Raw genomic sequence first — 27,937 nt, 5'->3', positions numbered from 1 at the left:
ACACGTCTTGCAGCACCCGTCGATGTAGCTTTGCACAGTCCCTCCATTCTAAAACAAGAGAAAGAGGGACACATCAAGGGAGACTGCACCAAGCTCAAGATGCACGCCCAGCTTTTGCAATAGCTGGGGTGAGCGGAGAGCTAATTGTGCGCTCTTGACAAAGAGATTGGCACTTTCCCAAAGTAACCAAAGAAGACCAAGCACTAGGAGGAACATTTCACCAGATGAAAACTGTCTGTGTTAGTCTCATTGTAAATAAAGGCTGCGATTCATTCCTTCATCAAACATTAAAGTCTTAAAGAAAGACATCTTCAATTGATTCTAATCTATTTATAAACAATGGAGTGTTAATAATTAGACCTTCATGTTGTAGTTGTCAGAGCCCGGCACTTCACCCTGTTGTCTTTACTATGTTAACAGCATTCTAACACATAACAAACTGCTCTGTAAGTTTTGTGACTGTCAGCCAGACTTGAAAATAGAGTTCAGTAGGAATGACACCGTCCCATTTTCTTCTTTGCAGTTTGCAGATGCAATGGCAAGAGCACAGAGTATGTTAATGCCAGCTTTACAAGTTTGTAAAGATTTTTAGAGTTTAGGTGTATACAGTAGTACACGCTATTTGATGTTGACATTAACTCTGGAACACCAGGTGGCACTGTTCTGGCATATTCTGCCTTTGAAAGTTCTAAGAACAGCTGTAGGCCACTGCAGTTGCTTATTGTGGGCCCAATTTGTGATGCCTATCAATCATTCTAGACAATATTATACCCAATTGTGATTCCCTAAACTGGATACTTTTAATAGTTTTGGCTTAAACATTGCGCAGGTTTAAAGCTTCCAGACTAAACTTGTAAAACTGTCACAGCTACCGAATTTAACTACAAATAATGCTTAACTAAGTTCAAGTCGTTATAAACAACCGAACAATCAAACCACATTGTGCACAACAGCTCTGGTACAAACCTGCACACATTCAGTGTCGTTAAAAGGGGGGCAGACAACTCCAGAGCCAAGTACCACAGCCCCGACAGCTGACTCCACACAATCAAATCTAGTGCAGTTAGACACCCATGTACTCCCCGCCAACAATTCAAAGAGAAAACAGACACAAGGTATTATTACCAAAGAGATGCATACAATTTTATCAAGGCAATACAAAGATTTTTTTTCACAATTCAAACAGTAGCTAAATATGTAGGCAGCATGCATTTACTTGCAAAGAGGAGAACTGCAAGCCAGAAGACCCTGGTTTAAAACCACAAGATGCTGCTTTATTGGGGGACCACAGGGGAGTATTTGACCTCATTTTGTGATTACTTTGGTTAGTGAAGTACAGGGTATAAAAATCCTCTCAGTTATTCACAGAGCAGGGATTACTAAAGCAGGAGAGTCTGAGCTTCTCCACAGTAGTTGGTCTTTAAGATGTTTGCAAAGGTTTTAGTACTTACCCTGTATAAGTCAATGGTCCCATTTTCATTTGTAAAAGTGCATGACACATTCTTGCAGGAGCCACAGCAAATATGGGGGTCTGAAGATGGAACGTAGACTTGATGCTATTGAGAAGGGAGAAGGGAGAAGTGTGGGGAGGGGGGCGTTTATATTGGAGTTAATAGCAAAGAAAATTATGCTGAGCTTCGATGAATGCAGGGCCAGATGAATTGCACCTACAGCGCCACATTTTTCTGAGCAGTTGACAGTGGCCACGTCCATAGCATGGAAGCCTGAGCCAGGGTCTATCTCCTGCAAGCAGTGCACCATGTAACAGAGATCCCTCTCGAAGTACTGGATCATGGACTGGCCAGGGCTCAGCACAGTCACTCCTTGAAACAGGCACACGTCGGTTTTCTCTAGAATGACAAACAGACAGGGAACAAGACTCATTCCTCAGAGGAGAGAGGTTTTAAAAGCTTTTTTCTACCCTATGCAGATTTCCATTTATATCCGTAACCTCCTCCAGTGGCAGTGAAGTCTCAAGATGGAGGATGCTTATGTCCTTATGTTAAAATTAGCCAAACCATACTGCCAAGGCCTGGCAAAGGTGCACAGAAAGAGAACTATGTAGATTTAGAGTATTGATTATATTTGAATGTACAATTGAGCAGAGTTGTGGAGTAGTGCAGTTTGAAAGGTAGGGATTGTCCTCCTCCCCCTGCAAACTTACTGCAAAAGTAGCGAGTGCAGCCGCAGGCACTGGAGAAGTCAGGGTCCTCCACGTGGGTCTCTCCCTGGTTATTGAAGAACATGAAGTGTAAGAAAACAGAACCCTGGGAAACAAACCCCAGATTGTTCAACATACCTAACATCCTTCCTCATCAGAAAGGGGACATTTCTGTACATTAGTGTAACGGGCAGTGATATACACTGCCTATAAGAATTCTGTCCCCTTTCGGTGAAATGAGATAAGGTTAAAAGCTCTATAACCAAAAATGCTGAGGAACATGGAGGGCAGGGTTGCTGGTTCATGCCCAGCCTCCACCCTCCACCCTCTTACATTAGCAAGTACATTGTTTTATTGCTATTGTTATATTGCTCAGTATGAAGTTAATGATATTTCATGCACTGTTATTTTAATAACATAAATATATATTTTTTAAACTTACCACCTGACAAAATGGGACAGAATTATTTTGGCAGCTGCACTCTGTTGAAAAGAAAACCATTTTAAGTAAACAGCTTGAAATGTAGATGACTGAAATAATTCTATAAGTTTTAATTTTAAGTTTCATATATTTGTTTTCTGAAAATATTTTACAGCCACTACAATTTGTAAATACAGTATCCTGTTCATTTTGTTAATTTCTGTATCATACGCAATACCCACAGATAAACAACCGGTTACAGCCTGGTTACTTATGAACCTGTAATAATGCATAACAGGAAATAGTTACCACATTCCCATTCTGGACAGCACTGTCCAGTAATGCTCTTCTTCACCAGAACTGTGCCAGGTGTGCAATCCGCATGAGCTACAGGGCACAGGTTCACATCGCAGACTGGATTGAAAAGAAAATAGTGCTAAAATGCAGAAAGCATTTAGCTGCTTTCCTGCAGACATGTGCAGCCATGCTGCGTTACGCTACAGGCGCTGTCACCCCAGCAATGCAAGACATATACAATGCTAGGATTGGAGATGGTTCTAAATGAGTAACGGCAAAATAATCAATCAGTGAAGGAAGGCATCACCACTGAGGGAGCTGCTTGATAAATCAATACAACCTCAGTGGTGGTGTTGAAGGTACAGTACTAGCTCACACCCTGCAACGCTTTGATTCCAACTGCCCGTTGTTTGTAACGTATTTCTCATCAGAAGCTTGCATGAGGTTTTGAAACACCCACATGAGTGACATTGAGCTCCTTTCAATGCAGTCGCTATGACTTTTCTCGAAAGAAAATTGAGATTCTGCGGTTTGACTCCCCGATGTGAAAAATAAAATGCATCTTGAATCACCACTCTTTGTTCCTTTTCATTTCTTACCACACTGGTATTGTGGGCAGCAGTGATGAGTTGTATTGAGATCAACTGCGAGAATCTCTCCTTCACTGCACAAAGGGATGGGGTCGATGCAGGACTCACAGACTGGAAAGAAACATACACTTCAGATCAAATGAATAGACCTCAGGCTGTGGTTGAAAAATCCTTTTCAATGAAATTCAAATGAATTATTCTGAAAGCATACGTACCACACAGATAGGAATAGCAACATGACTTATCCTCTCTGACTTCTACCAGGAACTGGTCCTCTCTGCATTCAGGGGGTGTAGCAGTGGGACAGGCCAGAGAGTCGCATTCTGTTGAATAGAAAAGAGGGGATTCATACAATCCATCAATGAAAAAATGTCATCTACAAACTCATTCATATTATTATTATTATTTATTTCTTAGCAGACGCCCTTATCCAGGGTGACTTACAGTTGTTACAAGATATGACATTATTTTTACATACAATTACCCATTTATACAGTTGTTTTTTTTTTTTTTTACTAGAGCAATCTAGGTAAAGTACCTTGATCAAGGGTACAGCAGCAGTGTCCACCATCTGGGATTGAACCCACGGCCCTCCGGTCAAGAGTCCAGAGCCCTAACTACTACTCCACACTGCTGCCCCATGACATATGCAATGACCATAATTAGAGGTGCACCACTAAAAAGTAAAATGTACTGTTTCCAAATCCAAATTTGCTGCACTGGAGTCACTATTAGGAAAGAATACATTATACATTACTACAAATGATTAAAACTTACCACATCTATAATCGGGACAGCAGGATATAGTGCTGTAGACAATCATAAGTTTATTCCCATTTTCACAAGCAGGAACCTCATTGTCACATATGGTTAAATTACATTCTGCAAAAAAAAAAAAAGATTACTTTCACTGAATATTGTAAAAGTACTAATTTACGTTGCTGCTCAAATAATCTACTGCATGATTCAAACAACATAGGCTTGGGTTCATCTCAAGAGTAGCCTTTTATTGGAACATTGAACTTGAGAAATCTTTCAGTCTATTACTTCATATGACTTTTTCAGTAAAGGTAACATGCAAAGGGAAAATTATTATTTAAGTTCAGAAAAGATTTCCAGCATTTCTAAGAAGCAACTGATTGTAAAGTGAGGTCATCTGCTCACCACAGATCTTCTTTGGACAGCAAGCCCCCTCTTCAATTACATCAATGACATACTCCCCCTCCCGTTCACAGATAGGGGACGGCACCTCGCTGCACTCTGGCTCCACTGCAATGATGCTGCCGTTCTCCATGCACTTGTACATGCAGCAGCCCTTACTGGAGCCCTTCCAAACCTCCCCGGGGGCCCGGGGCCCTCCTTCATTGTCAGTGCAAACTGAGGAACAAAGGCGAATATTCACAATTTATTGACATTCCTCACGGAGGATGTACAGCACCACAATCATAATAGCGCGACAAATTACTGCCAGTTGTTACCATATTTTGAAATCTGATTGTGGACTGGAACGTTGAGTTGGGCCCTGGGCCTACAGTAAAGAGTGTCCTCTCCTAAGTCCCCAAACCTGAAGGTTACCTATCCAAACACTGACCAGGTCCAACCTTGCTCAACTACTGAGAGCTGACAAGATGAGACTCCCAAAAGAATAGATGCAGGCGGACACGTAGAACAACACATTTAGGATTAGAGTCCTATTGTATGTTCAATGGATATGCATTACTGACCGCACTGCTCCTCTGTGACACAGAATGCAGAGTCAGCTCGGTGTAGAATGGTCCCGCTTTTGCACACACACTCCTCCCTGATGTAGGAACACGTGGATTCCTCGTAGTACTCTCTGTTCTGACAGGTCTTTGTTTTGCAGGTGCTCACACAAGCCTGGTATTCCTTTCCCGGGGGACACTTCAGTGCTTTATAAGGTATCAATTGGAAAAAATATATTAGAGGTGCCAGTCTTTATTAGAATGGCTTTCAATATTCTAATTGAAGTGCTCAATTTCTGCATGAGTATTGATCTCAGAACCCTTTTTTCTCCTGGGTACCACTACAGCTGTAGTTGGTTTCATGTCTTTAGTAGAACTATGCACCAGATACAAAACCAGCCTCATCTTTTGTTAGTGTGGAACTACAAGGGCATCAAAAACAAATACAAACCAAAGGCAAGGTTCAAAGCTACCCACAGAGACATATTGGATCATGTTTCAGATAACATCAACTACCACCAGCGGACTCCAGGAAAAAAAGGTAAAAATAACAGGCTCTGGACAAATGGTCTTACCTGTAAATTAAAAGTTGAAGTTTTGTGAAATAGGACCCATATTTTAAAAAGTAATCCAAATATAATCATTCTTAGCAGTGTTGAACATGTGTTCTGGAATTAGGCTTTCCACGGTAATGGTGCACATCAGTTTATCTCTTGTGAGAGGTAATGAGTGTGGAAGCTACTCACGACAAAATTCCTGCGTCCTCCAGTTGATGCAGATGTTGTGAGTGTAGCAGATCGCCACATAGGCAGCAAGAAAATCACATTCATGGTTCTTGTAGTGAAGATCTCCAGCCCAGATCTTATCACAGAATTGCTCTGGTGAAACCTTTGTGGACATAACATTGGTGTCTGTTAGGTCCTGTACTTTTTCATTCTAACTGTCAGAAGAGAATGCTGGAAATGGTGCAAAATGCCAAAGATAGACAATTAAACCTTGTGCATTTTGACCAGACATGGGATCAATTCCCTGATAGCTGGAGTTTTAAATGGTTGCTGCTAACAAACTAATTCCATAATTATTTCATTTGCTACACTTCTATTCACTATCTAGGTCTAAAAAGAAACCCTATCCAGGTACTACACTAGGTTAAAACCTGCTCTGTGCTTTAGGTAGTCTTGCACTTTCTTGGTCATTTCAATTGTCCGCACCACTTCACTGCCTTCTTTCCTGTCCCTAACCAATCAACTGCTACCCCCATTAAATGACACACTTGCAGCCAGTAACATGCTTTGACCCAGTAGGCACTGCTGAAGTGAAATGACCTAGAGTATGAAGTGAATGGAAGTGCAAAACATGAAATTATTGTGTTAGCTACCAGCGCTTTATACTTATAACAGTAAAACACATTCAACAACAAAACCAATAGAAAATCATTGGAACTTAGCTGAATAAAGAAAGGCACACACACATACACTGTTTTCTTAAGGTTCAATAATTTAGATCTATTAGATGTAACACTGTAAGAACTTTGCATTGGAGGTTCAGGTGAAGGGGAGTGTGGAGGACTGCAGAGCCTGATCCAGCACAGTGTGACTAGTGCACCTGTACTCCGTGTCACAACATTGTTTTACTTAGAAGCACAGAGGCAAACCTTGAGCTGAGTTTCCAGATATCAAGTCTGAAGCTGGGCAGGAGGGAGAAGCAGAAGGGACAGAGCTTTACATGGGCTCTTTTGCATCTTCCTGTTTGGGGGATGTGTAGCCCTGGCACCGTTTCCAGATCTTCACAGTGTCTTTCCTTCAACTTGGTTTTTCATCTCTTCTGGCTCCTCTGGACCCTTCTCCCCATTCTTCATCACCTCTTTATCTTTCTTCTCTCAGCCCATACGGGTGTTTGTGATTTCTTCCTCTTTCTCCTCCTCTTCCATTGCCCTTCTTGTTCTTGCCTACTTAATTGCTCTGGTTCTTTTGTTTTTCATGTTCTCATTGTCATCTTATATCTCCTTGTCTACACTGACTTTCTTTTTCACTTATCTCTCTTCACCCTACTACCTTGGTCACTCCCTCCCCTCTCTTTCCACCCATACCTTTCCCTCACTCCCTTCCTCTATTACCCCCTCACTATACCCAACCTCTCACAGCCCTATCCCCATATCTCTTGCCCCCTTTCCTCTCTCTCACACACTCCTCCTACATCCTCAATTACATTCATCTGATCTATCTCTCCCACTTTCCCTGCTCTCTCTCCTTCTACACTCCCCGCCCCTCTGTCTCACTCTCCCTCTGCACTTCTTCTATCATCCCTTGTTCTCCCTTTCCCCCCCTGCTATCCTGAACCTTGCCCCCACAACAGTTAAGTCTGCCTTTCATTATAATGCAGTACAATTTACAGAGCTGTTGATGCTTTGAGTGCAACCAGAGTTCTGCTGGGACCTGCAGCCAGGCTTCTACTTTATAGTGGGCGAGTTCTTTATTAAATTATCAGTTCCATGATGTCTCATATCTATAACAGGAGATGCTGATGATATCACAATGGACAGCACCACCACCTCTAGTGATAACATAATCAGTTGATGTGTTTATTGTTTAACCCTCCTTAGTAACACTATGGCGACTTGTAAGCAAACTAAGATAATTTGACAGTCACTTCAAGATTATAAAATTTCATTGCATAATACATGGGTTAGAACATGCTCTAGGAGTAATGAAGTAGAAAGAGGCTTCAGGGATTTTACATACCACAGGACTCAGGGATTGTACAAACCACTTTCTCTTTCTCATTGTACACTTCATGCCCCCTCTAGCTTCCACTAATTGCAGATGAATGCTATTTTATCTAAACCAGTCAGTCACAACAGGGAACACCAACTACAACCAAGTGCACTGTGAGATTCTCAAGGCTGTGTAGCAGTAATAAATACAATTTACTTGCGATGCATAAATGTCCTATTGGCAAATTTCTTGCACAACAATTCAATGGGGTAATTTAGACTACATTATAATTACATTCTTTTGAATTGACTTACTTTGTCATGGCACACAGTGAAAGGATTTTGGTTTAGCATCTGGAAGCATTTTGTGCAGTTGCCCGTGGTGCAGTTGTCTCCCACCCTCCTGAAGTAGTCGGTCTCTTCTGATGTGTGCACCATCCAGCTGTACAGGAAGACGGGGATGTCCTCCACGTTTTTAATGACAGTCCCATTGGGAAGCTTCAGATCGTCCTCAGGGTTTCCATCACAGCAGCCTGGAAAGGAGAGAGAACGTGTCGCAGCTGCTCTTTATACTATTGACACTACAGAGGGGCAATCTGAAGTTTACCAGTCCAAGCATGTAACATGTTATTTAAAAACAACTGCGGTGCTCAGACACATTTAAAATGACAGCAGCTTCTGTTTTACAGTAGCTTAGACTGGAGAGCGGTTGAGCACCGCTCATCCTTAAGACAATAGCAAATACTCAATCTTATACAGTAGGATATGTTTATAGGAGAAGGCATTTCTTATACCCCACTTGGGTTGCATATCCATTCCTATTCTATGTCAAACTTTAGACCTTATCCAATCCTGATGAAACTTGCTACAGATATTGCTAGTATCAATATGTGGGGGTATATGGAACGACCTTATCTATCTATCTATCCATCCATCCGTGTTTCACACTGACAACTCTGTTGGGTTCAGGGACTTATGAAGTTAAAAATGCAATAATAATAATGTTCAACTTTGATATGCAGATATAGCACTGCATCTAATTAATGGTATAAATAAGAACTACACAAGGATGTACAGGTCATTACCGAATGCCTATAAGCAAACTAACCACAAAGGCCCCGAGTCCCGCTGGTTGTGTTGTATGGAGGGCTGTACTGAAGCACTATGATGCCAGTACTGTGGTACCACTGGATGCTCACTCCCCCCGGGGTGTTGATTACATACATGGTGCCAGTGTCATCTATATGCAGACTTTGCCTCGTGAATGGCAGGCGAGCATTAATGAAGTTCACAGACACCTGGAAGAAAAAGATAGTCATAACGTAGCAGTAGGTAGAAACTGTAGATCACTGAAGTCATTTCTATGGGCACCACATACTGGCACCACCCCATTGAAGCTACAGCAGCTTTGAACGTACCTTCCTTTCCAGTCGATTGATGAGAACCTTGTATGAATGTGTTGTTATATTCAGCTTTTTAAAACACAGCCCAGATGTTCCACCTGTTGGAGTCTTTGAAATAAAAAAATAGTTTATTTATTTTTGGTAACTGATCTAAGATATGAAATTCTGTTATTTTTTTTTTAATAGATAATGAAATGAAAAGTACTTACGGGACGTCTTATAGAGTTTACACTCTGTGAACAAAATAAATACAGTTCATTATTTACTTAAAGGAGATGCTTTACAGACAGACAGACAGAACATAAAACATTTCAACTGAGAGAGAGTGTGATTGAGAACAAATAAAGAAATATTTGATGAATTTTGGTGCACTTGAAGCAAGAGCAAGGGTAGCACAGAGAGTGGCAATGTGAGCTCTCTCAGGATAATGCTACTCAAACCACGTGCTCTTGCAATCAACACTGATGGCAGCTCTACTGTACAAGGGAGTCCAGGATGTCCTTTGGCAACTTTGTACTGTACAGCTACATGCTGACAAAGTCGAAATGAATAATAATGCTTTTCAAAATATGTATCATTACAGAAAAGATTCCATTCTAGACAGTTTTACAGACAGTAACTGTACCTCGCTTGTTGGACATTTCTCAATGTGAGCCACAATGTTTTCTCTCGGCCGGTGAACCAGAATGTAGGAGCCGTTATCGTAAAGCGCAACGTTATTGCCATCAAACGTGATGACACGCAGATCAGAAATGATGGAACAGCGACCTGCAATATATGGATTTCATATAAGAGGCAGCATGATTTCACAATTCACTTATCAATCATCAATCCAATACTTACTTAAATTCCTTAATATAAATGAAAAAAACAGCATTTCTAATATATATATATATATATTTTTTATTTGTCTTTTTTATATAATGTATGGTAATCACACATGATAAATCACTGTTAAGGGTTTCTCAACATTACAATATGTCTAATCATGTGTATAGATGACATCCTGTGCATATTGATTTAGAAGTTAATACAGTTTAAGCAGCAAAAACTGCTCAGCTTTGCTTTGTGGTCCTCTTGCCAAAACTGCTCGAGATGACACCCTACACACAACCTATTAACTTATACAGAACATGAACGTTGAAAATGGGCACTTACATGGGCATTCCCATTGTGGGCAGCAGTTGTCTTTGTTAATCTGAACCGGCATTCCCAGGATCCCACAGTTAGGCTGAGACACGTTATTCCGACATTGCAAAGAGGCATTGTGGAACATCAAGTGGCCGTTAAAGCAGATATATTCACTGCATTCATCCACGCGGTAGGAATATGGGGGCTGCAAGAATACAAGAAAAAAAATAGATAAAATAAAGAACAAGCTTTATTCCAAATATCTGCCCTGGCGTAGCTGGAGGGGATGAGAAGTTAATGAAAACCTCAAACCCAAGTTATAATAGGCAGATCTGAACTAAAGGACAATCATCCACTGACATGTTACTTATTCAATATAACTCTTACTGTGCACGTTGACGTTGGCTGTAGTATTGAAGGTATCACTGTGCTGTAGGTGGCATGGTCAGTTAAAGTGGTATTGGTAGATGGGGGTGTAGCAGTTGTGACCTCTTGCGTAGATCTCTCCACCTCTATGGGGGTTTCGGTCGTAGAAAGGGCTGTTGTGATAGGGCCTGTGAATAGCCCTGGAGGTGTCGTTTCTGTAACAGTAGAGGGCACTGAAGTGAACAAGGATGTGTGTGTCACTTCACTTGTGAGTGGGAATGGGGGAACTGGCACAACCGTAGTGGAAGTCAAGGCTGGAGTTGACACTTCAGTTGCAGTTGTGAACGCTGTTGTGTCAGGCAGAGACTGTGAAGTACGCCCTGAGTCTGCTGTCTGCACTGTTGTAGTTTGCTGGGATTCTGACACAGTGGAAAGAGTAGTCTTCAGCTCTGTGGATGATGATGGTAATTCGGTTGTTGCAGCTGTGGTGGCTCCTGTTGTTACAGGTGTGGTTTCTGTCACGGCACTGGACACGCTGTAAGGTGTTGGAGAGGAAACACTTGTGGCTGCCGTCACCAAAGCTGTAGTTGTAAAAGGCTCTGTAACGGTGGTTGGCTGTAAAGTTGACGGGCCTTCGGTTGAGAAGGTACTCACAGATGTGTATACTGTCCCTTCTGATGTGGTTGTAGCTCTAGTGTACAAAGTTGAAGAGGTAGGAGGCAATTCACTTGTGACGGTAGACAACGGAGCCTGGGTAGTTGTCCCCACTTCTGTGGTCAACACTTCAGGTTGGCTTGTGAAGGTCATTGTTGAAGTCGTCCTAGTGTCTTCTGAACTGAGGGTTGGCAGAGTACTAGTGATCCGACTGGTGGTTAGGAAGAGAGGAGTTGTGGGGCTTTCAGTTACAGTGGACGTCTGGACAGTGGAAACAGATGGTGACGTGGAAAGGGTGGCCACTGGAGAGAGCGGACTCAAAGGAACCAGGGTGGAGGCTGTGGTTGTCACAGTAGCGTAGCTTGTGGTAGTTGCAGCAGTGCTGTGCTCAGTGGTAGATGTTGCTGTTGAGCTGGTCTCTGTTTCGGTTACAGCCGGGGTCGTAAAGGCAGTAGTAGTGGCTGATGTTGTTGTGGGTGCTGTTGTAGTTCTGTTTGACTTTGTCACAAACATATACGGAGTTGGTGTAGGTGGTAGAATAATGCCTGTAACAATTGAAGGCAGAACATATGGGTAATTTTAATAACAGGCTGTATACATTTTGTATACAGAAAGTAAAAGGTCTTTTTATAGGTCTGATGAAGGCAATATACAAATAAAATGGGAGTGACAGAGAGAGGAGGTTTAAAGATGATGTATGGAGCAGGTCACTGTAATTTCTTTTCTGTTACTACAATGGCTACATGCTTATTTTATTAATTAAAGACATAGCAATTACACCTATATTACGTCAAATACATGAAATAGCCAGTACATGGCTATTTGAAGGCTTGGATGGACTCTATTTGCAGTGTCCTACACACACACACACACAAAGCATTATACTCACAGTCCTCTGGATATACGCATCTTCGTGTCACCTCATCTAGAATCATGCTCTTAGGGCAGCGAGGAAAGCAGCCTTCTACCCTATTTGAAGTACCAAAAAAGAATGATTAACATTCAACAATAAAAACACATGAGAATTAAAGCAATTGCTTGATAAAACCCAATAGTAAGTCTTACACACTGTATTGAATGCAGGTACTTACGGGGGTAAAAACTGACACTCTATAGCATCAGGATCACTGCATGTTTTGATGCAAGGACTTGCACAGCTGTGGTACCTCCATTCACACATCATCCTGTATGGAATAACCGTGCTGCTGTCTGACAAAATTAAATACAAGTTGTTTTCAATGTATCATGTAAAATCATGAAGGGATTTTAAATCGAAGATACTTACAAATCTAAGAAATTACTTTACTAAATATTACCTAGCATTCTCGGTTAATCATTTCGCATTTTTCATGTAATATTATTTAGCAACAGCCTCATGCTTGGAATTCCGTGAGTTACATAACAGTGTACATTATAGGAGACACAGCAATTGGAAGAGAGTCGCCAAGGCTGCTGGGAAATCAATGAAGTCTGGGTGTTTCATATTAAATAAGGCAAGCATAACTAAAAGCACTGGGTGTAACTCTTCAATACTGGAAGAAAAATAACTCCTGTCAAAACAGCAGCCAGGTACACTAATCTAAGATACAGTACTAATAAGTATATCTACTATGCCTGTTTTTATTCATGTTCATGTATAATAACAATGCAACTATTCTGTAAAGTTACGCATTGATGAACTGTAATATTAGTTGTATGTAATATTAGTTGTATTAGTTGCAAGGGGTAGGAAAGCTAACACAGGAGAAGGGCCCTGAAGAGTACATTGTTCTGGCTGAAGTGCTTGGCTGGCTGTTCTAGGCCAGCCTTAGTTGTGGCTCACAAGGTCTCTCTGCTTACATTCCAGCACTTCAGGTTTATTAAGCTCCCATTGTGCTCGCTGAAATGCAGTGCGTTTGCACGTCTAATCAAAGTTTGGCATTTGTGTAATGAAGGTAGTTCAATGTTGTAATTTTAGACAGAGATGTGACACGATCTAATTGCTACTAGAAAGAAACCAGTGTGCTAAACGGTTTTATTGCACTGTAAGTGGTGTTTAATGAACCAAGCCCAATTTAGCAACAGTAAGACATCACTTTAAATGAAAACACTGAGTATTATTAATGTGTTAGGCCTTTAAGTATCTAATTGGATCAAAGCTTGTTTTGATATCATTGTAAAGTTTGAAGATTATTACATGGAGGCCTGACTAAAGTCTGAAAATGGTCCTTTCTGTAAGAAGCTTGGAGAATCAAGCCCACTTGTTGCTCACCTTCAATGGTAAAACTGCTGATGTGCTTGAACTCCTCAGAGTAGTCGTACCCCAAGGCTCTGGCGGCAGTCCTCGTGAGAGTGATGAAGAAGCCCTTCTGGCTGTATAGCTCGAAGGAGCTGTAGCCTGCCATCCCCAGGCCCTGGTGGTGGAAGTAGGTGGCCTGCCTGCGGAACTCCTCGCTGGCACTCCACTGCTCCAGACGCAGAGAACCATCCTCAGAGGCACACAGGAAGTAGTTGGGTCTCTCCGCAGATTCAAAGGAGATAACTGGCAGCCCTGTGAAAAACATGTTGTCATAACCTCCTATTAGAGCAAAAGAATATTATCTGGTATGACTCAAATCAGAAACTTTTGCTAACTTCAGACTCATATAAGATCATTAACTCACTATGTGGAAAAGGAGTAAAATGGTACTATAGCTAACGAAAGGCTAAGACAATATTTCAAACAAGCAAATACACTTGTATTACAGTTGTGCTGTTTTGTATATTTTCATATAAAATTACAATGTGCCATTCTCTTGCATTGCTGAATCAGTTACTGCTGAACCCTGTATGTGAGACAAGGTAGCTACTTGCTTGCTCAGGGGGATTGAATCCTTTTGCATTGTAGTATGCTCACTTGGGAACCACAAGGCTGTCAGTCTGCAGCTGCTGGCTTTGCATTTGTAATCCAGCAGAATTTATCATGCTTTCCAAGGCTTCATTAAGGTTCTTGGTATACCACAGCAAACTGTTATTCAATGTATCTAAATAGTTGTGTAAATCTTTAAAATTCAAACCTCCCTCCTTGGCATTTTACATAAATTAAAGAGACTCTCATGCATGCACTGTTCAGATGAATAAAACAGACCCCAGTGCAGAATGTGTAATTGGAGGAGCAGATACAGCACTCTAATCCACAGTCAAAGGCATTCAGTTACCCACAGGATTATTGAGGCTGATGTAAGTTATTGTAAGGCCTGGGGGTATTCTTTAAATCATTTGCAGAAACGGAATTGCTGTAGACCACATCTGCAGGGATACTTGCATGATCCATACATGTCAAGTGATACCCACCCATCTGGGACGGATCATGGAAACTCAAGTCTAGGGTTCATATCTGACACTGATCCCACATGCAGTAACAGATATGTAAGGGTACGAAGGGGCATTCCAACATATTTCGATTCTGTCTGGCTAAAAATGATCTAAACACAGTACACATATACTGTATATATGGGTCCTAATTCAGTTGTCTGAAATGCCATTGAGTGATATATCCAGTAAGTGCTGGTTATGTCACTGGGCTATTTCTTGCCATCCAATACAAAGTGTATGTTCCATTGTGAAAATGCAGTTTTCAATGTTATCTCCATGATAGAAGTCTGTTCCAGACACATGGTGGCCATAGTAAGCAGTGCAATTATTAACACTGTTGAGTATCAATGACCCATTGCCAGGAGCCCTTGCAGGTTTTGTCCAACTGTTTGGGGCCTCCACATTCCAAACTTTGTTTCTCTGCAGTGGCTTTTGAGTCATACAGCAAAACAGAGAAATGAATGTTACCATTCTGTACTACATATATATATATATATATATATATATATATATATATATATATATATATATATATATATATATATATGTGTGAATCAGTGCTTGGAAATTCTGCCATCAGGAAGTCAGACGGAGAGCTGTACACCAAAAAGACTTTGATAGCTATGCGGTATGAACTTCAAAAACATTTTCTGTTATTTATTTCTGTTATTTATTTATTTTGCAGCTGCAGCTGCTATATTTAAACTAAATATATAAAGTCATATTTATTATCCAACCTTGCCTCACTTATTTTCTTCACTGATTCATATATTAAATATATACTGCACACTTGGCTCAGTGGAAAATTAAATACCCTTCAGGAAGACTATTGTTACCTCCAGGGTGCAATGCACTCAGCCTGCGGCTTTGGGGATTATAGCCCCCTGTCGGTAACAACAGTCTTCCCTCGGGGCAATCTTTTTCCACAATGACCCTCCTCTACAATCCATATTTACTATATATCATTGTATCTGTATGATAGTAGCACACACACTGGCACTGTATCCCTTATTTCTCAATGTATTCATCCAAAATGGCTTAACTTTAACCACTAAACTGGTTATTAAACATGTCAGTGATATTTTGTTCTGGGATTTCTACACACAAGACAACAGACGTCAGAAGATTCTAAGGGCCATATTTTCAAAGCATTACCTCCAGTCTTTAATTAACTCTTATTATTTTGAAAACAGGACAACTCATGTAAATGTTTCTTAAGGATTGTCACATACGATTCACTACTCTGTTACACTTCAGCTTCATAAAAACATTGAGAGTGGTTAAGAGAACTTGGATTACATTACTTAGTTGTTTGGGTCTAGTTTTGTAAAATTAACAGATGTTTTACCTCTTTAAAAATAAAAAAGGAGTTAATTAAAGAGTGGAGTAAACGCTTTGAGTACAGTACAATACAGCCCTAAAGATAATGATAGGCAAAGCAAGATTAAAAAGTTTTGTGATACAAAGCTTACGTGAGTATCTGTCCTTGTAAAGGCCTGCAATTATCATGAAGTTAAACAGCACCTTCCCCTCAGCACTGATTCTGGGCAAGGGAAAAACTTCCCCACTGGTCAGGTTGGCCCCGAAGACAGTGTCATTGTACGCAGAATTATACACTATATAGGGTCCGTCACCAAGTTCTAAAAAAAACAGAAATGTATTGATTTGTGTAACGCTACACAGCTATCAGCTTCTTCAAGTCGTTGGTCAATCTATTCAACACCTTTTTCAGAGATATTCAAAACAAAGTCTATATATATATATATATATTTGCTGGCCAATGTTCCATTTTCAATACAATACTCCATTACTTTATTATTACATTATTCCAAAAGAATACATGGCTCAATCAAACGTGTCACACAATGTCTTTGTTATGTGAGGCGCTTGTTGTTTGCCTTTGTTTTATTAATCAGTATTCTCTGGAAATGGTTTATAACTTGATAGTTAGTATATGTCTATTAAAGCTTATGCTCATACAGTGGTAGCAATCTAGACTCTGTTACACTTCAGCTTCATAAGGATTGTCACATACGATTCACTACTCTGTTACACTTCAGCTTCATAAGGATTGTCACATACGATTCACTACTCTGTTACACTTCAGCTTCATAAGGATTGTCACATACGATTCACTACTCTGTTACACTTCAGCTTCATAAGGATTGTCACATACGATTCACTACACTGTTACACTTCAGCTTCATCAGGATTGTCACATATGATTCATACCTCGATTGTAGAATTCACAGTCATAGGCTGAAAATTGGAAAAACAAAACAAAAAAGTGAAATCATTTTAGTGCAGACATGCCACAGCTACAAAATACCAATAATGTATTGATTTATAAGCCTCGCTGACATTAATTACATATACTGTCTTCTTGCAAAACCCATTCTATGACAATGACCATCTAAATACAGTATCTATTGAAAAATAACTTACGGCATACAGTAATGTTATTAGTGATTTTGTTTTATTTATTGATGTATTAACTGTGATACATCTGTACAGACATAATACCATGAAACCAAAACAGTGCTCATTAAGGGTGCTTTCTCACTATAAGAAACCATTAACATGGCACACGTAAGTGAGCCCTAAAACTCCACTTTTCTAAGTTTCTAAATATAAACTTTTTTTTAATGTAACAAAGCAGGGTCCCATATACAGTATTTATTTAACAACAACAAAAAAAGATTTGAAATAGGGTGAAGATATTTAATACTCCTATAATATAAGAATATTTATTTACATTTGACTGCAGTTAACTTACAGAAGTTTGTGTGTGTGTGTGTGTGTGTTTGTTTGAGTGTGTGAGTGTGTGGGTGTGTGTGTGGGCAAGTGTGTGTGTGTGTGTGTGTGTTCGTGTGTGTGTGGGTGAGTGCGTGCGTGCGTGTGTGTGGGTGGGGGGGGGGGTGGGGGTGGGATCTGTTAGAAGGCTGTGGGATCAGGGCTGGCTTGGGGTCTTGACAGTGACTGGCAGGCAGGACCAAGAGCCGGGCAGGAGGATAATGGAGGTGAGCGATGGAGCAGGAGGGAGTGTTTGGGTCAGAATACAATGGGATGTGGTCAGAACAGGAACTGAAGAAGAGATGGAACATCGAGAGGAGGCTGGAAAAAATGCAGTTTGTATCCAAGAAAAGAGATAGGGATTAGGCTAGCCCACTCCCTCTGCCTCCATTATTTCAGCACCACAGCTAAACTATTTATAAGCTATTCTCCAAGCAGTCAGGGGAGATCGGGTGAAGTAAGAGATAAGATGTATAGTTTTTCAAGTAGCACAAAAAGAAATACTGTGCTCTTACTAAAACACTTTTATTCATGTTATTCAGATACGACTTTCTCCATTGGGATCTTCGGTGTGATTTAATCAGGAGATCCCAAGATCCTTATTCTGTAATTTCAACATTCATCAACATTTCATTAGAAGCACAGTAAAGATAAAAACAGTAAAGGTGGTGTGGTAAGTTATTTCAAACATAATAGCCTGATTTTTGTATCTATCACTACTGTATGGTGTCCCTTTAAATGAAAACACTGACATTGTATTCAAGATATGATTGAAATAAAAGCTTTACATTACAATGCAAATCCTCAGACGCTGCTATTTATGTCTTCATATTTTTTCTAACGAGAAAAGCACAAACTCTATGATTTTGAAGTTCTCAGTATTGGTTCTCAATTATACAGGTTTCACAGTGTGGATATGGTACTTACAGCAGACGGTAGGAGATCTCCAATTAACTGCTACCCCCTGCTGGCAGCATTTGTGAGCGTAAGCAGCAATGCTGGTACACAGGCACTCACAGTCCCCACCACGGTTGCAATTGCAGGTGTCTGTGAGACAGTTCTTGTAAAACCAAGTCACGTCAACCTGAGGAGAAGAGAAAAATCACTGGAACTGGCTAACTAATAAAATCAACAAACCAAACTGCCAAATTTAATATTTCAGGGGATCACAAAAGTCTATATCTTAGGTGTGTTCCCTTTATTACCTTTAATAAACTAAATCTCTCCAACCTAGATTGTTCCTTTATGTATTAGTTTTTTTGGTTGTTTGCTTGCTTATCTTGGATATCTGACGCCGGTTAAGGCTAGTTTAGGCTGCAGGAAGAGACACAGGGTTTACCTACCATTATGGAAGCAGAGTTCCATTTCTGAAGTAACAGCACTGCTTGACTACTAACAAAACACTGCCACCTAGTGGCCACTATCTTCATAACCTAGCAATGATGTTTGGTATCGGTGTAGTAGAGCATTTGATGCTAGCTTATTAGAGCGTTGGTATCTTGTAATGCCTCTTTATAAGCTTGCTCTTCATTTGCCATAATAATTCAGCTCCTTTCTATTAACTGACCGATTCCATTTCTTGGGCATTTTTTGTTATTTGTCGTAGTTTGTTTGTTGGCACAGTATTACTTTTGATCATTAGGGGGCTGTTAATGATTTTAGGAGCCACTTTGTCCACCAAGTGGGAACAGGAAGGTGACGGTGTCAGACCTGGAAGACGCCAGGCTTGTGGTAACTCGCACTATTTGCTTCTTACGGTGTTGCAAACACTTTCACTGATTTTGCCATGGATAGTACAACTTGTCCTATTTTTAAAACCTCCCTGTATATGAGACAAAGTACTTTTATGTGAGACCATGTAGTTTTACCTACCACATTGTGACAGGAGGCGAAGGCATCGCTGTATAAAATAGCACATTCTCTCTTAGCATATGGCTGCCGGATCAGGTCACCTTCACACGGCCTCTTAACCACATAGTCACTTTCACACTGTGGGAAAAGAAGCAATTATTTTGCTGTTTTGTTACTTGACACTTTGTTACTTTCTTTGTATTACGCAACCAAAAACACTAGCCAGTGGAGACTCTAGTATTACAATGCTGAACAAATTAGCGGTGAAGTTCATATTCTGTAGAATGTTGATCAGTGTAATCCAAAAGGCCTTCTCAATCATCTTAGCTTACTGTGAACTCCTACAAAAACCTCAATGCATTTGTCAGCTCTGGGTAACTATTCATAAATCACTTTAGGAAGACTAACAAAAACTGAGTGTAGTCTAGTTAAACAACAGCTGTTACTGTACCTGTCCAAGGGCCCAGCTGTCTCCAAGGGCTTGAGCATTGCTCACCTCCATGTTACTGGCTGTGGTCATATCGTTTACTGTGTTTTTATCAAAATTACCACACATCCCTGTAAGCAGACCCTGAAATTGTAAAGATATTTGAATTACAACAGAATGTCTTGCGAGCCACTGCATGTTCTTTTTTTAACTTGCTTGCTCTCTGGTACATATGAGACAGCACAGACAACTACTAAAATCACTGAAACGTACTCTGTGATAAAGATATTCGTCTGCTGATGAGCTTGAAGTTATGGAGAACAAAAAGGTCACATATTTTGCAAAACTGTAAATAGGGATGGCAAATGTTTTACATGTGTATATGTACAGTAACAGACTACTGCAGGTCCACATGGAACAGAGAGGAGTATACAAAATGGTTGCCACTCAGGGACTGTAACCCTTTCCTTGTCAACACTATAATAAAGTCATTATATATTTTTAAGCAAAATTTATATATTCAATATACAGTACTTGTGTAACTCCGTTACACATATTCTTTAGACAGTGGCCATTCACTTAGATAACAATTAGATAACATATACCGTATGTATCATTAAAAACAATTTGCTCCATCTATACAAATGCTATCTTTCGGATGCTCTTTCTTAGATGACGCTGTGCCCTCCCCATTGTGAACAATTACATGCACCTCACAATTAAAGTGTCTTGAAGACCACCCCATTGCTGCAGGTCTTGTTAGATGCTCACCTTCCACTCAGGCCCAGCTTGAATGTGCACTGTTGTCTTCTTGTCCCACAGGATCGTGATCTCTTGCTTTTGAAAGTGTATGACTGTGTAATAGCCAGCTTTCCAGAGCTGAAACTCATACCCCTTTCCAATTACACTTGATGAACTCTAAACAAAAACATATCCACAAAGCATTCTTAGACAATTCACAAGCTTCCTCAAATGAGATGACAGCCTGCCAGGGACAGGACAATGATTTCAGGACAATTTAGAGTCGCCTGACCAAAATGAATTCCTTTAAACCGAGGTACAGTACAGTGACAATGGAAAATATCCCTACAGCTTTCAGTAACCAGTGCTTGTTAGGCTAAGTCTGTCACTGACATTGACTTGGAGCAGGCATCTCACTATGTCACACTATGAAATACAAGGTAATGAAATGCTACTAACCGGGTCTCCAGAATTGTCGGTGAAATAGATTTTGGTAAGTCCAACGAAGATCACAAGGTATTTCATACAAATAATTCCACTCTCATAACAGTCCTTATTTTGAGCTGTAATGGAGACTTCAGTTCCATTGATACTCTGAAATAAAAAAACAAAAAGCAGGTGATGCTTAACTATGGTCTATGAGATCAAAACAGATCAATAAATCAATCAATGCTGCTCAGTAAATTGACCCGTTTTCAACACACGTTTTCATCCAGCCCCTCCCATTGGAGCCGCTTTACTAGTCTTTACTGTTTCTCAGTTTTTACACCACTGTTGATAGGAGGAGATAGGCGTGTGCAGCTGTAATTTCTGTCCCCTCTGCCACAGTTGCATAGGAGGGCAGAAATTACAGTTGCACACCCTTAGTGGTCATTTTTCAAACCACCTCACTTCAGAAAGTCTGCTTTTTCACTGTGTAGAAGGTAAGGACCGTTTTTCAGTCCTGGAGGGTAGTAGTGCCACCGGGGTGTATTGTGCAGTGAATGCTATCATACATGTACCTTGACACTTGCTCTGTCCAAGCACAATGATCTTCTCAGGGCAGATTCGTGCAGATCAGTTTGATCCTTGGGGAACTGTTACCCTTTAAAGCAAACTATTCAATGGGAGAAAGAGGCCACTGCTAGGTCGTTCTTCATGAAATAAATAAAATGTTTGAATTAAAAAGCAAAACAAAACAACAATAAAAAGCTGCCATTAAAAGTTACAAAGACTTTGAATATTTGTCAACACAGCAAAAAACAGAGACAAGGGCTGACATATCTTTAATTTCCTTGTTTTTAAAACAGAAACCCTTAAGAAAATGTACCTTAAAAAAGCTCTCAGACTGGCTTTAAGGTCTGGGAAAAAGGAAACTGCAAACTGATTGGAACAAGTTTGCCTTTGTTTGGTATTTTGACTTTGCCCTGTTTATCCAATGGATTTGACATTTCATTGGATTACATTACAGCAATCCTGTTCTAATTAAAAATGCCTCTGATTTTCCCGAGATTAGGGCTTTGAAAATGTGCACATATCTGTTTTCGAGTGATTCAATCCACCCTGCTGAAGGCTGCTTTGAGCACTGAGAGTGGCTGGGTATCTGAACTGGAGGCGTTCAATTTCCAGTGTCAGAACTCGAAGGAAACTGGGACAGGTTTTAATTCCATCAGGAAATCTTCTTTCATTCAGTACAATACCGGCCATTTTGTTGTTTTTGTGGCTTTAAATAAAGGAATTATCAAAAACAATAACACAGCTGTACTGAAGTAATTATTCTAGACTACAAGGGGTAAACCTACTGCAAGTGATTACCTAAAATAAACAACAGCTCTGCACTACTACATGTGGTATAGAGCAGGAGAAAACTGAATTAACAACCACATGTCACCAAATACAAGCTGCATCTCCATGTTGCAAGCCTGTTCCAGTCTTAAGACATCATATGTGACAAACGTCAAACTTTCCTGATGGAATTAAAGGTGATTCTTGAGAATCCCTCCAAATTAGTATAATGTAACACCTTGCAGACTTGCATCCATCCCAGGTTTCACTTTGAGCCTTAACACAATATTCACAGTGTGTCTCATAAATACAGACATATACAGACCTTTCCTGTGCTAAACCTCTACAAGAGTGACCCCTTGTGGAAAATATTTGACCAAATTGAAATTCAAAGATTAAAAAACGGCATAGCATCAAGGCAGAATATATCTTCTGTTTGTAAGCATGGGAAAACTCATTTTCAAGAAATGTCATGATAAATGATGCCTGTACAGGTGGAAACCGATCTAATATAATTTAAAGATTTTCAACCAAATTAGTAAGGAGTAAATGATATGAACTTTCCGGTACCTACAATATCAATAATCTTGATAAAACATTTTAAAATGATCACAATCACAGAAATGCTACAGTATCGACCTGTTTTACCAGCGTAATAAGAGGTTTCATAAACCTTTAGAACAGGCCCTTGCATGGACGGAGAGAAAATTAGGAAACGTGGTGAAAGATTTTAATTATGTGCTGTATGCTGTTGTTAGAATCCCGAGAGGAGCTGAAAGATGAAATACATTGTCACCCTTGTTCTGAGGTATGCTGTGTGCAGAGCAATGAGCCTGGGAGGAAGGTGGGTCTGTAGGTGGAGGTATAATCTTGGGATCACAGCACACTGGGGTTCAAACACTTTTATCTCTCTTCCACAAGCTGACAAAGCAGAATTATAACTCTTCACAGAAACACATAATGATATTTTGGTATTTACAGTACAGTAAGTTTTACCATAGTAAGTTTTTGCAGTTTTACCATACGTTTTCCAATAGCTACGCTATGCATTTACCATGGTTTGCCATGTTTATTAATATGCTTTACCATACCTTGCCATTATTTACAATGCTTACCTATGCTTTATTATGCTTTCACTAGGCTTTTTCTACACGTGGCTACACTTTTACTATAGTAAACTTTTCTAAGGGCATTAAGTGATAAGCTGTGATAGCTCTTAAGATAGGGTGTTCATTTAGTCAAGGCAAGTTTGCATGAACAATCTCCGTCCATAATCTGCTGACTTGAAAAACCTGGCAGTCCATAATTCCAGAACTGATATTAGTCATGAAGAAGCTAATCTGAAAATCATAGCTCTCCTAAAAATGAATGAGCTCCTCTGTTTAACATGTTTGTTAGCGTTTTATCAACACGGTCCAAAAGCTAGCAAGCTGTGACATGACTTTGAGGCTTTTAAACAACCAAACGGTTGACTCAAAAAACAACAGACAGCTCTATGAAGTCATTTCGGTGCTCTTTAAGGGACGCAATAGTTTAACAATATCAACAAATCTGTTTTTCAAATACTTATAATGATATATAATACTATAATAAAGTATGGGGATATTCATTTTCAGAATTCGTAGTACAGGCCCCTTATGTGTATTAAGAGTTGTGCTGGACACAGTTTGGAAACTCTGCAAATAAACTGCGTCAGTGCCAGTACAAGTGTATTGGGGAAAGGCACCTGAGTACCTGACTTTTTTTTTAACAGAGAGCACAGCTGTCTATAACCCCAGCTCTATTGATGATGTTTGTAGGTGACTGTATTGCCTGAACAGCCTATGTAATAACAGAGTTCCACGAGCAGGCTAAAGGGTGTTTTCAGACTGGTGATGGTGTGGGCATAAGGGTTTGGTGAAGTGAACTAACGCCCACAGGTTGGGGGCAAATTCAAACCCAGGCCTCCTAAGGTGAACTGCTTGTAATACTTGCCACTGTGGCTAGAGCTTTCTTTTCTGTAAAGAAATGAATACATAAACACATAAATATTCAAGAAGACAAGGCTCTACTGCTGGCATATTGTTCTGCTCTATCATTATCTTCCCCTCTGTCACAAGTGACGCTGAATCAACTAGGCTGGTCAGTAAAACATTGACACCTTTTGCATGGAGGATCTCAGTAGCTAAGGCTCATGGTTCATCAATTGATTCAGATTCAGTTGTATTGTGTCTACCAACTGATGATATGAGGCAGAACAGTAATTGGATACCAGAAAATATGAATAACAGTGAGTTTTGGTCTCCTTCAGTGTTCTGGGTGGAAGGCGTACCTCGCAAAGTGACTCTGTGCGAACAGAAGGGAATGTATAGTAACAATGTGTACAGATCCAGAACTATCGTACATGGTGCAGAATTAACCCTGACACACAAATTGAAACATAATCCTCTTGTTATGTGTGCATGTAATATGTGCCAAAGCAAGTCATCAGTGACTGGGCCCAAACTTTGTCCAGCCTGTAGTCATTTAGCTAAACACTGTAGAATCTTGTTTGAATGTAATGATTCTGAAGGAATTTCTTTCTCTCATCTAAATGTAGATCCAAAGGATATTAAGAGGATTGAATGCATGAATTGTGAAGGAGGTCACTTAGTGAAATGGGCACATCTAGGTAAATTGGAATGTGTAGAAGGTGTCCTAGCTAAACGTGTCCAAGTATCATGTAGGTACGAAGTGAGGAAGATGGCGTCTCACACCTGTGATGCTCAACTTTGGATAAAGGGGCCTGTTGTCGTTTTTGCGGAACCAACCAGAGCTGACCCCGGCACAGAAGTTGAATCCTACTGGGAACGCTGGGATATGCAGGACATGGACTAGGCAATTTCAAATATGGAATGTATTGTAATATAAAAAATGAAGTGTTAGAAGAGGGATAGAGAAAGAGTATCCTTGTACCACCAGTAGATGGCTCTCTTGCTCCATGAAATAGGTCAGTCCACTCTTGTTATGGATTTGACATTTAATTAAATACTTAGTAAAGATTTACTACTTGTATATCTTATCTTCAGAAAGTATGACGCTTGATAAAAAGCACCATTCCGGCTAAAAGTGAACGTTAATCTACAAATTTATGTCCTAAAAACACAAGATAAGAAGAGACTCTTTATGACCAAAAGATTAACTAACAAGCCAGAGGTCTTGAGAAAAAAATCCTGTCTCGGCTGGATTTTGTATGAACAAAGAGAAGGGTCAAGCCTAGTTGAATGCAGTTATACTGGCCTATATTTGGATTTAAATCTTAAGAGGGATTCACCAAGTAATATTATAGGAACTGATAAACAGAGGTAAATTAATTGAAAGATTATCTTATAATGAAACAGGTTCAGTGCTAATTGACACTGTTTATAGTTCATAACAGTTATTTCATAAGATTAATAATATGTTTTAAGTATTTGCTATAATGAGAAAACATATTATTTAAAACTGACAAGTATTATTGCTTGTTCACGACTTTGCTGTAGTGATAAGAAGATTAAATAAAACCTGGAGCAGTATTCGATTTACTTAAATGGGGAAATGGTACAAGTTTATTCTTCTTTCTATTGAACAATAAGACTTCTAGACATTATGATATCCATTGAATTATAGAATATAATAGGTGTTGTGTTATGTTGTTGTGTTAAGTTTGTAATAATATACTATAATGTACCTTGTTATTAATCCACTATACCATTGTCTAATGATGGTAGATGGAATCCTTATAATGTGATTCTCTGAAACTGCTGCAGTGAAAACGGTGCCTCTCTTCTTATATAGAAAGAAGGAATGTCCTTGGGTTCCACTCCAGCAAAACTGCTAATCTCACGGACTTGTAGTGCTAAGGTTTATGGAGTTAGTGGTTTTACAGATAAGTATATATCTTGAAATAATATGCACAAATTATGGCTTAATGGACAGGTCATATATCTAATAAAGTGTTTGCACAGACTCTGACCTTGGAAAAAAAAACAAGAGACTGTGGAAACTGCTAGCAGTAACATATTCCCAGAGAGGTACAGGTCAGAGCCTGGTCAGTGCATCTCTTAAGGAATACATAATTGTAATGAAAACTATTACCACTTAAACTTAGTGAAACTAATTGACTTGAATATTGTATAAGACGATCTTTTGTCAAATACTCTGTTAGACAATGGTATATGGAATTAAAACTGACTCATTAACAAAATGATGAAACAACATGAGGTTAAAAGAAACACATACCTTTAATTTAGTAAAACATAATCAATTAGAAGATGATGTCACATATTAAGAACATCTCTCATATATAACATATATAAAAATAGTGTTTTGCATGCACATATAACAGTAGTATTTTTATATTATATTATAGACCAGGATCCTGTGAACTTTGGTTTACATGACTTTTCAGATAAAGGAGGGGCTCGGAGGAAGGGATGAGGTCATAAGAGTTTAAACAAATGTGAAGGTTTGAATTTATTTGAGTACATGACACCTATTAATTCTGAAAAGTTAGTCCGGATCTTTTGAAAACTATTATTTGTAAAAGGGATAAAGAGCTGTCTCACCTGATTAATGACTGGATTTAATTGAGGCGTCCCATGTATTCCAATGAGACGAAAAACCTATAAAACTCCTGAGTAAATTTCAATGGGTACCACACTCATCCCAGACAGGGCAAGGTAGTCCATCTCAAACCGACACAATTGAGCTGATTGAATTCAGTTTCATTTGCCTGGTGAAGACAGCCATATCCTTTTACGATTTATATTAAAGGGTAAGCATTAATCAATTATTATTTTATCTCACATGTATTGCATGTATTGTTATAAGGGACTCATGCTATGTTTTAGAAATAAGAGAGAGTTTTGTTGAATGTGCTGAAATAGACCATTGGGTACTTTAGGTGACGTGTTCTTGGCCTGCTTGTCGGCCTTGATTAACACATATATACATGTATTAAAGTGTTAACGTTGATATCTGTTAAGACACTGGACTGCCCAGTGTGTCTGTCAGCTGGGGATACGACGTAGCCTGTAGCTACTCTATCCAATATTTAACCGTTAATAAACCGAACGAGTACTAATCATACTCCGATTCGTAAAAAACTTTAAATACACGAGTCTGTCAATTTCTTGAGTTCTATATTAGTCATCTGGATATACTGCGGGTCCAGAGCACGAACCATATCCCACTAGGAGTAATAACATCTCTGTCCTCCTAACATCTCCCCTGAGTTAAGAGTGTGTGCTGAGCAATTCAAAAGAGTACGTAAAGGAATCTGAACACGCGGATTTCGTGACACCTCCCTCCATGGTGCTGTTACTTGCTCTGCAAAGCATTCCCTGTGAGATAGTCTTTCTGCACCAGGACTCCATGTGCTCCCCGCAGGTGTGGCCAGACTCAAGGGTTTTGTTGAGAAGCCAAGTAAAAAGTCACTTGTTAACCAGAGTTCAGTTTACACAACAGAGGGATATGGAAGCAGGAAAAACAAGGTCTGATTGGCCTCCATACACAGATCAGATTTCAATGTTAATATGATAAAACCGTAGTTGTAATGTATTTTGTCCAACTGGTTAATATCTGCATCGA

The 27,937-nt window shown here is 39.7% G+C and overlaps 1 protein-coding gene across 1 annotated transcript in view; it reads right to left on the bottom strand.

Annotated features, from left to right (window-relative positions):
* Window positions 1–27,937, bottom strand: part of LOC117419712 (otogelin-like protein) — a 56,876-nt gene that overhangs the window by 4,483 nt on the left and 24,456 nt on the right. The window contains exons 25-54 of the mRNA XM_058986494.1: window positions 21,044–21,178; window positions 20,615–20,761; window positions 19,868–19,987; window positions 19,438–19,554; window positions 18,493–18,649; window positions 17,005–17,031; window positions 16,245–16,412; window positions 13,691–13,969; window positions 12,531–12,648; window positions 12,329–12,408; window positions 10,807–11,984; window positions 10,447–10,624; window positions 9,914–10,056; window positions 9,498–9,521; window positions 9,304–9,396; window positions 8,994–9,183; window positions 8,201–8,418; window positions 5,919–6,060; window positions 5,194–5,379; window positions 4,634–4,846; window positions 4,247–4,351; window positions 3,685–3,792; window positions 3,479–3,580; window positions 2,892–2,996; window positions 2,604–2,644; window positions 2,165–2,228; window positions 1,672–1,850; window positions 1,455–1,556; window positions 967–1,089; window positions 3–48 (exon numbers count right to left, since the gene is read on the bottom strand). Coding sequence (XP_058842477.1) covers window positions 3–48; window positions 967–1,089; window positions 1,455–1,556; window positions 1,672–1,850; window positions 2,165–2,228; window positions 2,604–2,644; window positions 2,892–2,996; window positions 3,479–3,580; window positions 3,685–3,792; window positions 4,247–4,351; window positions 4,634–4,846; window positions 5,194–5,379; window positions 5,919–6,060; window positions 8,201–8,418; window positions 8,994–9,183; window positions 9,304–9,396; window positions 9,498–9,521; window positions 9,914–10,056; window positions 10,447–10,624; window positions 10,807–11,984; window positions 12,329–12,408; window positions 12,531–12,648; window positions 13,691–13,969; window positions 16,245–16,412; window positions 17,005–17,031; window positions 18,493–18,649; window positions 19,438–19,554; window positions 19,868–19,987; window positions 20,615–20,761; window positions 21,044–21,178 — 4,888 coding nt within the window. The remainder of the gene's footprint in view (window positions 1–2; window positions 49–966; window positions 1,090–1,454; window positions 1,557–1,671; window positions 1,851–2,164; window positions 2,229–2,603; window positions 2,645–2,891; window positions 2,997–3,478; window positions 3,581–3,684; window positions 3,793–4,246; window positions 4,352–4,633; window positions 4,847–5,193; window positions 5,380–5,918; window positions 6,061–8,200; window positions 8,419–8,993; window positions 9,184–9,303; window positions 9,397–9,497; window positions 9,522–9,913; window positions 10,057–10,446; window positions 10,625–10,806; window positions 11,985–12,328; window positions 12,409–12,530; window positions 12,649–13,690; window positions 13,970–16,244; window positions 16,413–17,004; window positions 17,032–18,492; window positions 18,650–19,437; window positions 19,555–19,867; window positions 19,988–20,614; window positions 20,762–21,043; window positions 21,179–27,937) is intronic.

This window comes from Acipenser ruthenus, chromosome 14 (genome assembly GCF_902713425.1).
Source record: "Acipenser ruthenus chromosome 14, fAciRut3.2 maternal haplotype, whole genome shotgun sequence".
Lineage (NCBI taxonomy): Eukaryota > Metazoa > Chordata > Actinopteri > Acipenseriformes > Acipenseridae > Acipenser > Acipenser ruthenus.
The sequence above is the reverse complement of the archived record's forward strand: the minus strand, read 5'-3'. Positions and strand labels throughout refer to the sequence as shown.